Source organism: Scyliorhinus torazame, chromosome 10, assembly GCF_047496885.1.
Source record: "Scyliorhinus torazame isolate Kashiwa2021f chromosome 10, sScyTor2.1, whole genome shotgun sequence".
Classification (NCBI taxonomy): domain Eukaryota; kingdom Metazoa; phylum Chordata; class Chondrichthyes; order Carcharhiniformes; family Scyliorhinidae; genus Scyliorhinus; species Scyliorhinus torazame.
In genome coordinates this window covers 182,422,860-182,438,555 of record NC_092716.1, presented here as the reverse complement: position 1 = coordinate 182,438,555, position 15,696 = coordinate 182,422,860, and the positions used below count along the sequence as shown (strand labels likewise).

The 15,696-nt window shown below is 46.2% G+C and overlaps 1 protein-coding gene and 1 pseudogene across 3 annotated transcripts; both read right to left on the bottom strand.

Moving 5' to 3' along the window:
* LOC140430276 (colorectal mutant cancer protein pseudogene) overlaps positions 1–15,696 on the bottom strand; it is a 183,653-nt pseudogene that overhangs the window by 19,766 nt on the left and 148,191 nt on the right.
* Positions 1,295–11,235, bottom strand: LOC140384405 (uncharacterized). Of its 3 annotated transcripts, none has more exons than XM_072466081.1 (6): positions 11,193–11,235; positions 8,553–8,734; positions 7,768–7,895; positions 4,870–4,936; positions 2,245–2,355; positions 1,295–1,570 (listed from the first exon to the last, which is right to left on the bottom strand). In XM_072466081.1, exons 3-6 carry the CDS (start codon positions 7,881–7,883, stop codon positions 1,388–1,390), a joined length of 477 nt encoding a protein of 158 aa, XP_072322182.1. In that variant the 5' UTR covers positions 7,884–7,895; positions 8,553–8,734; positions 11,193–11,235; the 3' UTR covers positions 1,295–1,387. The 3 variants fall into 3 exon arrangements, 2 of the variants coding, with proteins under 2 accessions (XP_072322182.1, XP_072322183.1); XM_072466082.1 differs by lacking the exon at positions 11,193–11,235 and adding an exon at positions 9,181–9,256; XR_011933052.1 differs by lacking the exon at positions 4,870–4,936.

Here is a 15,696-nt window from a genome sequence, read left to right as displayed (position 1 = left end):
CGTACCCTGACGGCCGCTAAGACACAGTCTCCCTCAGGGACCTGGCACCAGCTGGGTCCCCACCCCCTCTGCCTCAGCGCCACCCTCTCTCCCCCCAGCGCACCCCACCGCAGCCTCCGCTCCAGGACAATCCGTCCTCCCCTTGCTCCCACACAGGGATGAAGAGACTTTTGACACGCTCCCGGAGTCACCGAAGACCAAGCCGACGCTTGAGTCGCCACCAGCACTGCGGCACTCTCAACGACAGATCACAGCGCCCGATCGTCTAAATTTGTAACCTTCTCTGTAATTTTAAAACCAATCTGTATGTATATAGTCCCCCCCCCTCCCCCCCCCCCTCCCCCCCACCCATCAGTGTCACTCAGGTACACATATGCACAACAACATACATTACATACCACACTTGTCACTGCACAGTGATAGTAACTAGGAATGTTAGGACTAAACCAGGGCACTTAACCACCTTGTAGCCCCCTTACCATTGCCCCTAATAGCACCTTCAATAGTTCCCTGATAAATATTCTTGCGCAGGGTAGCATCATAGTAATTCCCAATCCTGTACGAGCATGATGTTCCTCACTTCAACTTCCAGCAGGATGCTTACATGTTGATCAGATGCAGCAAATATTGTCAATATTCCAGTCTCTATTTTCGGGGTGGGATGTGGCTAAATTTGGCAAATGTGGAACTCCATTGGCCTTTGTAGCTCAGCTGCTGATTGGGTAAAATCACCAAACCATTGGAGAAATCCCAATAAATGTCACTTTGATCTCAGAAGACCGAGTTATTCTTCCGACTGAAAATGTTAACAGACAAAACAGACCCAGGTGTGATAAAGAGAGGAAGTCATCTCCAGGAAGGTTAACAGTCATGTTTGATTTGAGTCCTGTAAGGTACATTCTAAAACAACTGAGCATTTAGTTTTTACTTACACATCTTAAATATGTAGGAACTGCAGTTTGCTGTTTTTTGGTTTCAATGGTCATTACTTTCTAATTTACTCCTCATTCTTTTCTCCTCATTTATTGGTCCAAACATTTCCTGCAGCCAAGCTGTCAGTCTTCCTGTAGGCCTCAGACAACGACCGCAAAGGTGCAGTGACCAATGTCCTTCCCTTGTGGCAATACCCTATTGGCCCTTCCATTGTACCCCCTCACAGAAACATGGCTGAAACTGGGAATTTAGTGAAATAAGAGACTAACCTATCACTGACATCACACATATGTTCCCCAAAATGTTCCACCACCAGCTTTCAGACATTATACTTAAACAATCACATTGTAGCTTCTCGAAATCTGTTTAAATGTTCTTTATTTTTGTGACTTCTCCATGTAATCATGAAGCCTCTCCTCATAATTGCTGCTGTATTCACTGGATCAAAATAATGTTACATTATGTATGTGGCATTGATACGTCCCATTAAGTACTGCAGAGTGTTGGTGGGAGGGTACTTCTCAGACCCATCGCAGCACGTGACAATTGCATCATTATCCGGAAGAACAAAGAAAGCCAATGACTGTCTAGATTTGCACATCTTGTCATCTGATTGTGGCAGAAGCACACGATGTACCTGTAAAAAAACACAATCATTTACCCACATTAATGTTATATACTACAAGGCAGAATCAACCAGTTGCAGTCTTATCAAGAACTCTAATAAACCAGGAATGGAAAATTTCAGCTGCAAACCAACCAAAGGATGAGTTATCGCGCAACTGTTGTTGAGCTAAAAGGCAATATTCTGACCAGTATTCTGGAAGCACAGTGTCACTTTGCTCCAAGATAGACTATATTGATTGTGAAGTTCATTATGGGGTAGATTTTCAAATTACAGAACCACCTGGATGCAAACTGTCAATTCAGATAGGAAATTAAAATCAAATGCTTTCTAAATCGGTGGGCATGATCCACATCATCATATTTAAATGAGTCATTAAACTCATTTAAATATGTCTGCACCATATTGTCCCCGGGCCAGGGAACAAATGGCCATACCTAGGACACCTTGCCAGGGCGCCGTTTAATACTGGCCCACACAAACGTAGACTGTTTAGTACTGGTCCACACAAACGGCACCTGAGTGTGTGGGAGGGAGGTCTCCGAAGACATTGGAGACCATCTCCCAGGCCATCTGGGCAGGGTGGTTTTTGTCCCATTAAATCGCGCCCTTCGTCTTCATGCACAAAAGTAAAATATTAAAAACATTGATTTAATATCACTTTACCAAAACAAATGGTATCTTACCGTGAAGATCAATCTGTCAGATGTCCACCTCTGCAGCAGGTCGCCTATGTTGAGAAGAACAGCATTTGGGCTGTGGGGAGCAGCCACGAACTGACCAGATTTGTGCCTAACCTGAAGTAAAGATGTTGTAAAGAGTTGAAATACCCCCAGCTATCACATTTACCATCTCTTCACCCCATCCCACTTTTTCCCCCACATTTACCACTTTGCTGGAAGGTACCGCTGGAAGCAGCGCTCTGGTAATTAGCCGAAAATGGCCAGTTTCAGCATTTAAACGTAACCGTGAATATTGGCACACAGATGTGCAGGTTAGGTGATTTGACCATTCTAAATTGCCCCTTTATACCCAAAAGGTTAGGTTGGTTTACTGGGTTACGGGGATAGGGTGAAGGAGGGGGCTTTCCTAGGGTGCTCTTTCCAAGGTCTGGTGCAGACGCGATGGGCCGAATGGCCTCCTTCTGCACTGTAGGGATTCTATTCTACATGAGTTGACTGATTGTATCAGAATCTAATTCGGTCATGACCTAACATGCATTTTCCACCATAGGTCACTGGCTATGATCAAGGGCAGGGAGCTTTGCTGCTATTTTTAATCCATCCTTTCTGACTCTAGTTATTGTCAAATCAGCATGAGATCTTGTTCGTCTTTTCCTGAGAAGCCAAAAGGTAAAGCACCCAGTCACTGGGGAAACAGCGCTTAATTTTGCTGCTGGTATTAATGTGATACATTAAGAAACCACACGATTATGAGTTTGCTGGTTTCACATTAATATCAGTTTCTTGTAAACAAATTCAGTGCAAGCAGCAAACAAAAAGATGGTTGCAACACAAATGTCTGATGAAAGGGTAAAAGAGCTCAAAGTCCCATTTATAAAAAGAATAGAACTCAGAACCTTAGGAATGGGTGAGCAGTACTGTAAATACAAATATGGTAGTAAAGAAAAAAATAATCCCTGAACCAATTAAAATCAAAATATGTAGTTTGATGGTTGAGGTTTGAAAAGGTGCTTTAATAATACCTTACAACATATAAAAACAATTAAATCTGAAATCTGAAATGTACTTTTACCTCTAACCCTGCACATTCATCTTGGAAAAGTAAAGTGAAGGTCCCGTAATCAGAATGCTCTCCACATCGGGGGGCGAAATTCTCCGGAAACGGCGCGATGTCTGCCGACTGGCGCCCAAAACGGCGCAAATCAGACGGGCATCGCGCCGCCCCAAAGGTGCGGAATGCTCTGCATCTTTGGGGGCCGAGCCCCAACATTGAGGGGCTAGGTCGGCGCCGGACGAATTTCCGCCCCGCCAGCTGGCGGAAAAGGCCTTTGGTGCCCCGCCAGCTGGCGGAAATGGCCTTTGGTGACCCGCCAGCTGGCGCGGAAATGACATCTCCGGGCGGCGCATGCGCGGGAGCGTCAGCGGCCGCTGACAGCTTCCCACGCATGCGCAGTGGAGGGAGTCTCTTCTGCCTCCGCCATGGTGGAGACCGTGGCGGAGGCGGAAGGGAAAGAGTGCCCCCACGGCACAGGCCAGCCCGCGGATCGGTGGGCCCCGATCGTGGGCCAGGCCACCGTGGGGGCACCCCCCGGGGCCAGATCGCCTCGTGCCCCCCCCCCAGGACACCGGAGTCCTGCGCCGCCTTGTCCCGCCGGTAAGGTAGGTGATTTAATTTACGCCGGCGGGACAGGCATTTTAGCGGCGGGACTTCAGCCCATCCGGGCCGGAGAATCGAGCGGGGGGGGGCCCGCCAACCGGCGCGGCGCGATTCCCGCCCCCGCCGAATCTCCGGTGCCGGAGACTTCGGCAACCGGCAGGGGCGGGATTCACGCCAGCCCCCGGCGATTCTCCGACCCGGCGGGGGGTCGGAGAATCTCGCCCCTGATACTGGGAGAAGGTTAGTGAGAACAGTGAGGTTGTGAAAATGGAGAAAACATGGAGGACAGGGAGGAGGATTGGGCAATAGGAAGTGGAGAGAGTGTGAGGGCAAGGAACAGAAATTAAATGTGGTGAAGAAATAGTACGAATGCAAAAGGATGAGAGATCATGGGGCGTGAACACAGGGGATCAGTCATGAGGCAAGCGGAATATCTTTTTGTATTTCTCCGGAATTAGGCTGGACCTTGCCCCAACTAATAATAATAATCGCTTATTATCACAAATACGCTTCAATGAAGTTACTGTGAAAACCCCCATTGTCGCCATATTCCGGTGCCTGTTCGGGGAGGTTAGTACTGGAATTGAACACGCGCTGCTGGCATTGGTCAGCATTACAAGCCAGCAGTTTAGCCCACTGTGCTAAACCAGCCCCTTGCAACTGAAGGACTGTGGTTGCAAATTGGGAGAAAAAATATCTCCTGAACAAGGAGAACTCTCAACTCTCAACCCTAGATTGGATTCTGCACATCAGCAAATGTAAGGCTCACCTGTAGTCTTGACCCCAGTTTCTGAAGACTCCATCCTGTTTTTCTGCCCTGCTTTCCTTTCTTACAGCAAGCAGAAACTGGGACTGGTGCTTCACTTAGAGCTAGTCTAACAGGCAACTGGCTAAATGTCCCCTCAAGCCCACTATTTTATCAGATCCAATTTACAATATACAGTTCATAGTTGGAACTTCTTCAATCTTACAATACGTGAAGATAATGTTGACACATTAAACGTTTCCTTCAGGTCCCCAGGCCGTGTAGGATTTAAGCTGTAAAGAACAAGCATATTCTTTTTTATTATTATTATGCAAATTTCTACTCATAATTTAGCATTTGATTAATTAGCTTGACTTGAACGTAAGTTTGGAAGAAGAAAAAGTAATCTGCTCTGTCAAGTCTGTCTCTCCACAAGTCATATGCAATGCACCCTTGCTTTCATTTTACCATGATAGTGAAGCTCCTCTTATTGTGCATCTCAGATGACTTAAAAGGTTTTGCATAACTGTAATAAAATTGAAGAGATTAACACAAACAGAGAGGAAGTTCTGAGGGGGGGGCGGTCTGGCAAGCTTAAAGTTAGACAAACCTCAAGGGCCAGATGAAATGTATCCCACGCTGCTGAGTGAGGCTGGAGAGGAAATAGCAAGGACTCAGGCAATAATTTTCTGTCCACAGGAGAGGTGCAGGAGGCCTGGAGGATAGCCCAGGAAACTACAGGCCAGTCAGTCTAACCTCAGTGGTGGGGAAACTATTGGAAGCAATTCTGAGAGTCAGAATTAACCTGCATTTGCAGAGGCAGGGATTAATTAAGAATTAATCAGTTTTGTTAATGGGAGGTCATGTCTGATCAACATAACTGAGTTTTTCGAAGAGGTGACCAGGTGTGTACAAGGGGAAAATGCATTTGATGTAGTCTACTTGGAATTCAGCAAGGCTTTTGATAAGGTCTCACATGGGAGTTTGGTAGTAAAAGTAAGAGCCAATGGGATCAAAGGAAATTTGGCAAATTGGATCCAAAATTAGCTGAGTGGCAGGAAGCAGAGGGTGGTGGCTGACGGGTGTTTTTCTGACTGGAAGCCTGTGTCCAGTGGGGTCTTGCGGGATCAGTGTTGGGGCATTTGATGTTTGTGGTTTAGAGAAATTATTTAGATATGAATGTAGGAGGGTTCATCAGTACATTCAAGGATAATACAAAAATTGTTGGGGTGGGAAATAGTGAGGAGGAGAGTCTTTGATTTTTTTCGTTCATTTACAGGATGTGGGCGTCGCTGGTTAGGCCAGCATTTATTGCCCATCCCTATTTGCCCTTCAGAAGGTGGTGGTGAGTTGCCTTCTTGAACCGCTGCAGTCCTTCACCGTGCTGTTAGGTAGGGAGTTCCAGGATTTTGGGCAGCACGGTAGCACAAGTGGCTAGCACTGTGGCTTCACAGCGTCCCAGGTTCGATTCCCCGCTGGGTAACTGTCTGTGTGGAGTCTGCACGTTCCCCCCGTGTCTGTGTGGGTTTCCTCCGGGTGCTTCGGTTTCCTCCCACAGTCCAAAGACGTGCAGGTTAGATGGATTGGCCATGCTAAATTGCCCTGAGTGACCGAAACAAAAAATGTAGGCGGGTTTATTGGGTTATGGGGATAGGGTGGAAGTGAGGGCTTAAGTGGGTCGTTGCAGACGAGATGGGCCGAGTGGCCTCCTTCTGCACTGTATGTTCTATGTTCTAATTTGTCTCAGCAATACTGAAGGATTGGTGATATATTTCCAAGTCAGGGTGGTGAGTAACTTAGAGGGGAACCTCCAGGTGGTGGGGTTCCCAGGTATCTGCTGCTCTTGTCCTTTTAGATGGTAGTGGTCATGGGTTTGGAAGGTGCTGTCGAAGGAACCTTGGTGAGTTACTGCAGTGTATCTTGTAGATGATACACAAGGCCGCCATTGTTCATCGGTGGTGGAGGGTTTGAATGTTTGTGTGCGGGCTGTGTTGGCCTGGATGGTGTCGAGCTTCTTGAGTGTTGTTGGAGCTGCACTCATCCAGGCAAGTGGAGAGTATTCCATTACACTCCTGACTTGTGCCTTGTAGATGTGCCTAGTTGACAGGCTTTGGGGGGGGGCCAGGAGGTGAGTTACTCACCGTAGGATTCCTAGCCTTTGACATGCCCTGCTAACCACAATATTACAGGAGGATATGGACGGGCTGGTCAAATGGGCGGATCAGTGGCAAATGGAATTCAATGCGGATAAGTGTGAGGTGATGCACTTGGGAAGGACAAACAAGACATGGGAATACAAGATAAACGGCAGGACCCTAGGACGTACTGAGGATCAAAGAGGTCTTGGTGTGCATGTGCACCGGTCCCTTAAGATAACAGTGCAGGTGGGAACAGTGGTTAAGAAGGTATATGGTATACTTGCCTTAATTGGCCGAGGCATAGATTTTAAGAGCAGGGAGGTTATGCTGGAACTGTATAAAACATTGGTTAGGCCACAGCTAGAATATTGTGTGCAGTTTTGGAATCCATATTATAGAAGGGATGTAATAGTACTGGAAAGGGTGCAGAGGAGATTTACCAGGATGTTGCCTGGGTTGGAGAGTATTAGATATGAAGATAGATTGGATAGGCTTGGATTGGTTTCATTGGAGCAGAGGAGACTGAGGGGTTACATGACTGAGATGTATTAATTATGAGGGACATAGATAGAGTAACAGGAGCAAACCTTTCCCCTTGGTGAAGGGGTCAATGACCAGGCGGCATAGATTTAAGGTAAGGGGCAGGAGGTTTAGAGGGGATGTGAGGAAAAACTTTTTCATCCAGAGGGTGGGGAGTTTGGAATTTGGTGCCTGAAAGGATGGTGGAGGCAGAGACCCTCATAACATTTTAGAAATATTTAGATGTGCACCTGCGATCCCAGGGCATGTGAGGCTATGGGGCCAAGTGCTGGAAAATGGGGTTAGGTGGTTGTTTTTGATCTGTGCAGCCACGATGGGCCTTTTCTATGCTGTATGATTCTATGACTCTATGACTGGTAGCTTCCTTGCTTTCGTACTCTGTGCCTCTATTTCTGTTCTCAGACATACACTAACTATCACAGAAGTTGTTCTTCAGATTTTTGTACCTTTCTATCTCTGCTCCAACCCAGCCGTGATCCAAATTCTCAGTGTCCACCACTGAACGGGCATACTGTTGTTTAATGTCACTTGGAAGTGTGAAGAATTTCTTGCAGATATGCATCGCTTCAGTCACCTAAGGAACAATTATGTTTGACACATGAAATAGGCTTTGCACCTTTAATATAGTAAAGTTGGCATCTCACTCACTAGATTTTAATCATCATATTCTTTCTGTTCAGTGTCTGCTATCTCTAATAATATTTGAAAGAGTTCATATAGATGTCACATGTCACATGGAAAGGGAGAGAGTTTGTCAGCATGTGCATTCTTTATGATACTTCAAGGAGGATTCTTTTGGAGACAGGAGCAAAATGATTTTGAATATATTGTACTGTGAGGATATTGGGTACCAAGTCGGAGCACAGCACAACACTGGGACAATGATAATGTGCAAGCTTTTTACAGCAATATTTTATCTGAAGATATTCCGATGGGATGGAAACTTCTGCAGTTTCCCCATAAGATGGAAAGGATGCTTGTTAGAAAATAATGACTTAGAGATGCTGGGATTGTCTGTGTGAGTATCTGAGTAAAAGAGAGACATTAAATTGATAGTTGCAAGGGTCAACAGAAGAGACAACACATGTCTCAAGTAGTTGTAATTTCACCCTTTACATTGCCATTATGACACAAAATAAAGGAAACACATGCACAAGTTAATTAATTGGGCATTTACATAGTTAATGAGCACAGTTAGTAAACATATTGAAACATTAAGATGGATACATACCTTTTGATCTTCGATCCCTGTGTTTTTGAGTTACACAAACCCAATGTCACTGAAGGCCCTCAAGATCTCTGCGGATAGTCGGTCCATTTCAATGGCTGAAGGCTCAGGTTTTCCCAAACCAAATGAGCCAAAATCAACCACTTCAATGCTCATCCTTTCCAAGGATTCTGGCTTCTTCAGAGCTTTTGATAGATAAAGGTAGAAAAATAAAGTTTTAAAGAGATATACAGAAAATTCCACGCTTCCCCCTTCCCCCACCTTTCCCATCCCCCCCCCACCCCCCCCCCCCCACCTTTCCCATCCCCCCCCCCCACCATGCCTCTTAACAGAGGGGCTCTGTTGAGTTATTTAAAATATATATTTTTTTATTGGTTTTGCGTTTAGAATAACATCGCAAGGAACATCCCACAGTAATAGAGATATTTACAGAGTATAAGAGGCAAAAAGAAAAGAAAAAGTTCAGAATATAAGCAGGTATGTATACAAAGGTAATGTGTGTACAGACGTGGGGGCAGTCACTTTGGGCTGCCAGCGACCGGTTAACACAACTGTGCCATATTAACTTTATACATGTTGCCCCCCGGTATTAAAACATACCACAGCTGTGTTCGATGCTACCTGGGTGTACCTTGTACTGTTATTGTTATCGCATCAATGTGTTTCCTTGCCATTCGTCCCCCAGCTCCTTTGCCTTGCCTGCCCTGCATCCTGGTTAGACTACAAGAACATAAGACATAGGAGCAGAATTAGGCCATTCCACCCATCGAGTCTGCTCCGCAATTCAATCATGGCTGATATGTTTCTGATCCCCATTCTCTTGTCTTCTCCCCAACCCCCTGATCCCCCTATTAATCAAGAACATATCAATCTCTATCTTAAAGAAAAGTGATGACCTCCACAGCATTCTGCGGCAATGAGTTCCACAGATTCACCACCCACTGGCTGAAGAAATTCCTCCTCATTGCAGTTTTAACGGATTATCCCTTCACTCTGAGGCTGTTCCTTGGGTTCTAGTTTTTCCTAATAGTGGAAATATCCTCTCCATGTCCACTCTATCCAGGCCTCTTAGTATCCTGTAATTTCAATAAGATCCCCGCTCATCCTTCCAACGACTACAGACCTAGAGTCTTCAACTGCTCTTCATATGACAAGCTCTTCATTCCAGGGATCATTCTTGTGAACCTGCTTTGGACCCTTTCCAAGCCAGCACATCCTTTCTTAGATACGGGGCCCAAAACTGCTCACAATACTCCAAATGGGGTCTGACCAGAGACTTATACAGCCTCTGAAGTACATCCCTGCTCTTGTATTCTAGCCCTCTCATCATGAATGCTAACATTGTATTTGCCTTCCTAACTGTCGACTGAACCTGTATGTTAACATTAAGAGAATCTTGAATTGAGACTCTTATGTCCCTTTGTGCTTCTGATTTCCTCAGCCTTTTCCCACTTAGAAAATGATATATGCCTCCATTCTTTCTACCAAAGTGCATAACTTCACACTTTTCCACATTTTGGGCGCCAGTCGGTGGACATCGCGCCATTTCCGGAGAATTTCGCCCCAGTTCTCCCACACTACTTTTTGAGCCACACATTTATCTCCTTAATCTTATTGACCCTAGTTGTTAAACTAAGGGGGGAGTAAAGGGATATAGTATCATAATCCAATTTTCTCATGTTTAATAAAATGTTCTTCCCTGGTTGTTAAAAACTAATTGGCGGTCCTGTGACTCTGCTGCTCCACATTCTGTTTTATTTATTAAAGTTAAGGTCTTTTGTGCCAGGGCTCCATTCTGAAATCTTTCCATCGAGTTATGACAACAATTGGGAATTGTGACACATGTTCCTCCCTCAACTCCTCCACCTCACCTTCCTAGACTTCCTCCTGGTCTGAGCAGATGTGCCGCTCCTCCAGATGCTCTTCTGAGAGCTCCTCACCCCGTTGCAAAGACTGGTTTTGGAGAGCTCAGCACACCACAACAATGCAGGAGACCCTGTGGGGGCTATACTGCTGGAGCTCACCCGACCGGCACAGGCAGTGGAAGCGCATCTTGAGGAGACCTATGATCAGTGTCTGCCTCATTGTAGTGGGTCTCCATAGCTGTCTGTGGTCTCCACACTGGCATCATCAGCCACACCTTGAGGGGCTAACCCTTGTTCCCAAGGAGCCATCCCTGTAGCCTTGGGTGATCCGTGTAAGGTTCCATAACAAAGAAAGTCCAGAATTGCTGGGCCCATTAGTCTGAAGAGGGAACCTTTTCTTAAGAATAGCCATGTGGGGCATGGAGATCAGGCTTAGATAGCTCGGACTCTGATCTCCTGCTTTGAGGTCAGCTTTAAATTGTCGCCAGGGTCTCGTGGCCCCTCTGACACCAGGAAGGTGTCATTGATGTGGGAAAATGACCCTTAATTACTTTGCTTTACTTCTTGTCTACGTGGCAGTCCAGCCCTGAAACTTTCCTGGAGGTGGGAGAGCATTGGGGATCTGTCCTGACAGGGCTTTCCACTACTTTACTGACCCTCCGGGCTCTTGAGTTCAGACTTTATTTGCAAAGTATTTGAATTGTTAGCAATTTGAAATGAAATCTTACCAAATGTTGAAACTATTTAAAACTTACTTTTCAGATTTCAATTCACTTACCTCTTCGTCCAACTGCTTCAAAAGGTTTGTCCTTCGATGTGTTCGCAACTGAACTGAAGAGAGGTTAAATACTGCACTGCAAATAAACACTGCAAATAAAAAGCATTACCCTGGATTTAATCAATAACTTGTCCCAAGGACAATGTTAAGAGCTGACTTTTGTTTAATTAAGATAATAGGAATTGACACACTTGCCTATATTGAGTATCAGTGAAAGTACTTTAGGTTAGTTATATAATAGATGCAGGTGAGGAGCTTCTTCTCTGCTCCAACAATGCTCTGTAGCCCCAAACCTCATCAAATATTGCAGTAGTGTATTACCTTTCATTTCTTAAACAGCTGTCATGTTCTGAGGGAGTGTAAGATATTTGGATTCAGGGGCCACAGGTATCTGAGATAGGCAGTCAACTACACAAATAATTTTATCATAGTTTATTAGGAAACTAATTTTTTGTTTGATGCATTAACTAATTAGACCAAGTATGCAACCCATGCTGGTTGAGTGGTTTACTGATTCCAGAAGGCAAGCATACGGTTGGCACAGAGTGTGTTGATCACAGTAGCTTGTGATTACAGCATTCTGCTCTCTAGTTGAAGTGTCTGGGGATCCTTCTCAGTCTCCCTTTTCCTCTGGTCCATCTATCGTTTGAAGAAGGGGGCTGCCTAACCAGCACTGCTCTCTTGAGCACTACCGTCTATCCCCCAAGCTCTTGCTAATTTACCCTTTTTCTGGGGGCTGATGGTTTACTCTTCTGACCAATGAATGCCAAACAGGTATCCAGGAAGTCAGGGCAGCCACCTTCCCATCCTGGTTCGTCATCCGCTCGAGGTCAGCATTTTAATTTTCCACATGCGGTGGGTCATTCCCTGTCTTTTTCCAAATACTTGAAATGAAAATCGCTTATTGTCACAAGTAGGCTTCAAATGAAGTTACTGTGAAAAGCCCTTAGTCGCCACATTCCGGCGCCTGTTCGGGGAGGCTGGTGCAGAAATTGAACCGTGCTGCTGGCCTGCCTTGGTCTGCTTTCAAAGCCAGCAATTTAGCCCTGTGCTAACCAGCCCCTTGCATAGATAAGGGGACACACAAGGCGCCAAGTTAGGAATGTCAACAAGGAGACCTGAACCAAGTGATCCTGATGGGATTCTCTGTCCCGCCAGACCCGTTTTCTAGCGTGGCACGCCCCTACTGGCAGCTGGGTCCACCGACCCGGCAGCCGTCCATTGTGGCCACCCCCATGCCAGCAGGAAATATGCAGGCGTGAATGTGCTGCTGGAGGAGCGGAAGATCCCGTAAATTAAAAAAAAAAATCCAGGATGTTGCTAACAGGGAATTCCGTGATGGTAATACCATTGAAAATTCAATTCAAGTGATCAAATGCAATCAAAGCATTCATCACGTGATTAATGCTTAAACTTGTATCACTGAGGACAAACACTTATTTGACCCAAAGGTTTAACTTGAAATAATCTTTTATTTCTGTCACTTACCACCCAAAGCTCAGACAATATAAAACCAAATACTGATTCTTTCCTCTGCTGTTATGGTTTGTATTGGTGCCAGGATTATAAAAGCAAGCCATGAATGTTGAGTTATTGAATTTGGGGTGAGAGGCAATTTCTGTGTTTAGTTGCACATGTCAACCCAATTTACTTTTGACTGTGATTAGAATGAATCCAATGCACTCTGTTTTTGTAGCTGTAAAATGAAAAATGAGATGCAACTCATAGAAGATGTATTTTATGGTTGAAACCTTCTGCAGGCAAACTGAAATAGAAACCTGTGTGCCCAAATTTGCAGTTATATGGAAATCATTCCTGCATCTTAATATGTTTTTGCCATCTGGTAAGTTGCTGGCCTCTATTTAACACCACTCAGTACAGCAGGACTTGAATCAGGAACTCAGGAGATTGAGGATTCAACCAGACTTCCATCATCATGCATTCAATCTTCTCTCTGCCCCCATTCTTTAGTCATGTACAATGCCGGTTATATTAGGGCTTCCTGGCACCACTGGGATGTTCTTATCTTAGCACTTGTTTCAGCAAAATTGAAAAGGTATCATAGAATCCCCAGAGTGCAGAAGGAGGCCATTCGGCCCATCAAGTCTACACCAACTCTCTGACCCGACTTTGCCCACTCCCCTTCAACCTGGTAACCCAACTAACCTTTGGGCACTAAAGGGGAAATTTAACATGGTCAATCCACCTAACCTTCACATCTTTGGATTGTGGGAGGAAACCAGAGCACCCGGAGGAAACCCACACAGACACGGGAGAAAGTGTAAACTGCACACAGCCACCTGAGGCCAGAATTGAACCCGGGCTCTGGTGCTGTGAGGCAGCAGTACTAACCACGTTGCCACCCCAGGCTTTGTGAACATGTTATTAAATTACTCTAACAAATCTTTGCACGGTACTTTGTTCAATACAGTGTTGTATGGTTCCTAAAAGTAGAAAAATGGGGTAGTGTTCAAATATTATCTAGTTGAATAAAGTTGTGAAATCTGAACTTCCAACTATCTTTTGATTCTGATGTCCTTTACTGGGCGGACAGGTACTGAATGGCGCTCACCTGAGGTTTCTGAGGCGAAGGAGATTGATCCCAAATCCTCGCGTACGTTGGAAAGCTGTTTATTAAAGTGAGACTTGCTGTCTCTTTCTAATATGCAGATTTGCCAAAAAGTGATCCTGCCCACAATGGGCGGGATTTACATCGCAACGACTCGTGCCATCGCAATAGATCTCGCGAGGAATTGCGAGCCGGGTAGTTCCTGGGAGTAGGGTCTCCCGGCTTCTTTTGGCCAGCCTTCAGAACAGCGACCATGACACCACACAACCCTGCCATGGCAATCTCTGCAAGGCGTGCCAGATCATCGACTTGGGTACCACCATTACACGTGAGAACACCACCCACCAAGTACGAGGTACATAATCGTGCGACTCGGCCAACGTTATCTACCTCATACGCTGCAAGAAAGTCCCGAAGCGTGGTACATTGGCGAGGCCATGCAGACGCTGCGACAACGGATGAACGGACATCGCGCGACAATCGCCAGGCAGGAATGTTCCCTTCCAGTCGGGGAACACTTCAGCAGTCAAGGGCATTTAGTCTTTGATCTTTGGGTAAGCGTTCTCCAAGGCAGCCTTCAGGACGCGCGACAACGCAGAATCACCGAGCAGAAACCTATAGCCAAGTTCCGCACACATGAGTACGGCCTCAACCGGGACCTTGGATTCATGTCACACTACATGCAACCCTCACCATCTGGCCTGAGCTTGCAAAATCCTACCAATCCTGGCTTGAGACAATTCACATCTCTTTAACCTGTGATTATCCCTCTCTCCAGTTACTCCGACTGGACTTGTAAAGACTTCATTACCTGCAATGACTCGCATTCTAAGCATTGTCTTGCATCTTTGAATTTGTCCACATATATGTTTCTGGAACATACCTCTTCATTCACCTGAGGAAGGAGCAGTGCTCTGAAAGCTAGTGATTTGAAACAAACCTGTTGGACTTTAACCTGGTGTTGTAAGACTTCTTACTCTGATACATAAAGCAGCAGATCATCCGTGAGACCCTGTGCTCCATCCCCCGCCACCCCCACACTGTACTATCCCTCTCCAACTCTTTGATGCCATTGCCAGTGGCCCTATTGCCAAGGCAAAAAGCAATGGGGAGAGTGGCCACCCTGCCTTGTCCCATGTTGTATCCCGAAGTACCCCAAACTCAGCCGATTCGTATGTACACTCGCTACCAGCGCTTTATACAACAAATGGACCCGGTCCACAAACACCTGCCCAAACCCGAACTGTCCCAAAACTTCCACAGATATTCCCATCCCACCTGATCAAATGCCTTCTCCCATCCATCTCCTGTCCCTCTCGGGGCATCATTATCACGTTATAATGTTAGCTGACAGATGCCTCCTCTTTACAAACCCCATCTGGTTTTCCCCTATGGCCCTGTGCACATGGGAGAAGTAAGAAAATTCCTTCGCCCTCGGCCTCCCAAACCTCGGGTCCAACCCCCCCCCACCTTGCCCACATGCGGTCCAAGAAGCCCTTCAGCCCCTTCATCACCACCAACACCCTCCACGACCGCAGATCTGACTGTAAATTCTATGTCTATATCTATGAATGGAAGACCAGCCCTAGCCAGCCTTTCCTTAACCTAGTCTGATCTCCAATCTTCAAATGCATTTCTTGCAAAAAAGGCCATGAGCGCCTTCAAGTTCCTCAGATGTGCAAACATGCGTGACTATTTGACTGGCCCATTCAGCCCCCTCACATTCCATGTGACCAACCTGGCGGGGGGCACCTCGCCCCTTCCCCCCTGCCGATCAACCATATCCCTTCTTGGGCCAGCCCCCGGGCCGTGACATGCGACCCTCCAGGTCCACCCTCGGATGACCACCGCCTCATTTCTTGCTCCACCACAGCAGTCTCCAGCTAGCCTGGCAGCCCCCACCCATGCTCGCATGCCTCCATAGCGTAATTAACA

Coding starts and splice junctions, on each gene's coding strand:
- LOC140384405 (XM_072466081.1), bottom strand. CDS start 7,883: ATGCATATCTGCAAGAAATTCTTCACACTTCCAAGTGACATTAAACAA. Junction 4,937..7,767: donor GTTGGAGCAGAGATAGAAAG/GTACAAAAATCT, acceptor TGTTCTTTACAG/CTTAAATCCTACACGGCCTG. Junction 2,356..4,869: donor CAACATTATCTTCACGTATT/GTAAGATTGAAG, acceptor TCTTTACTTCAG/GTTAGGCACAAATCTGGTCA.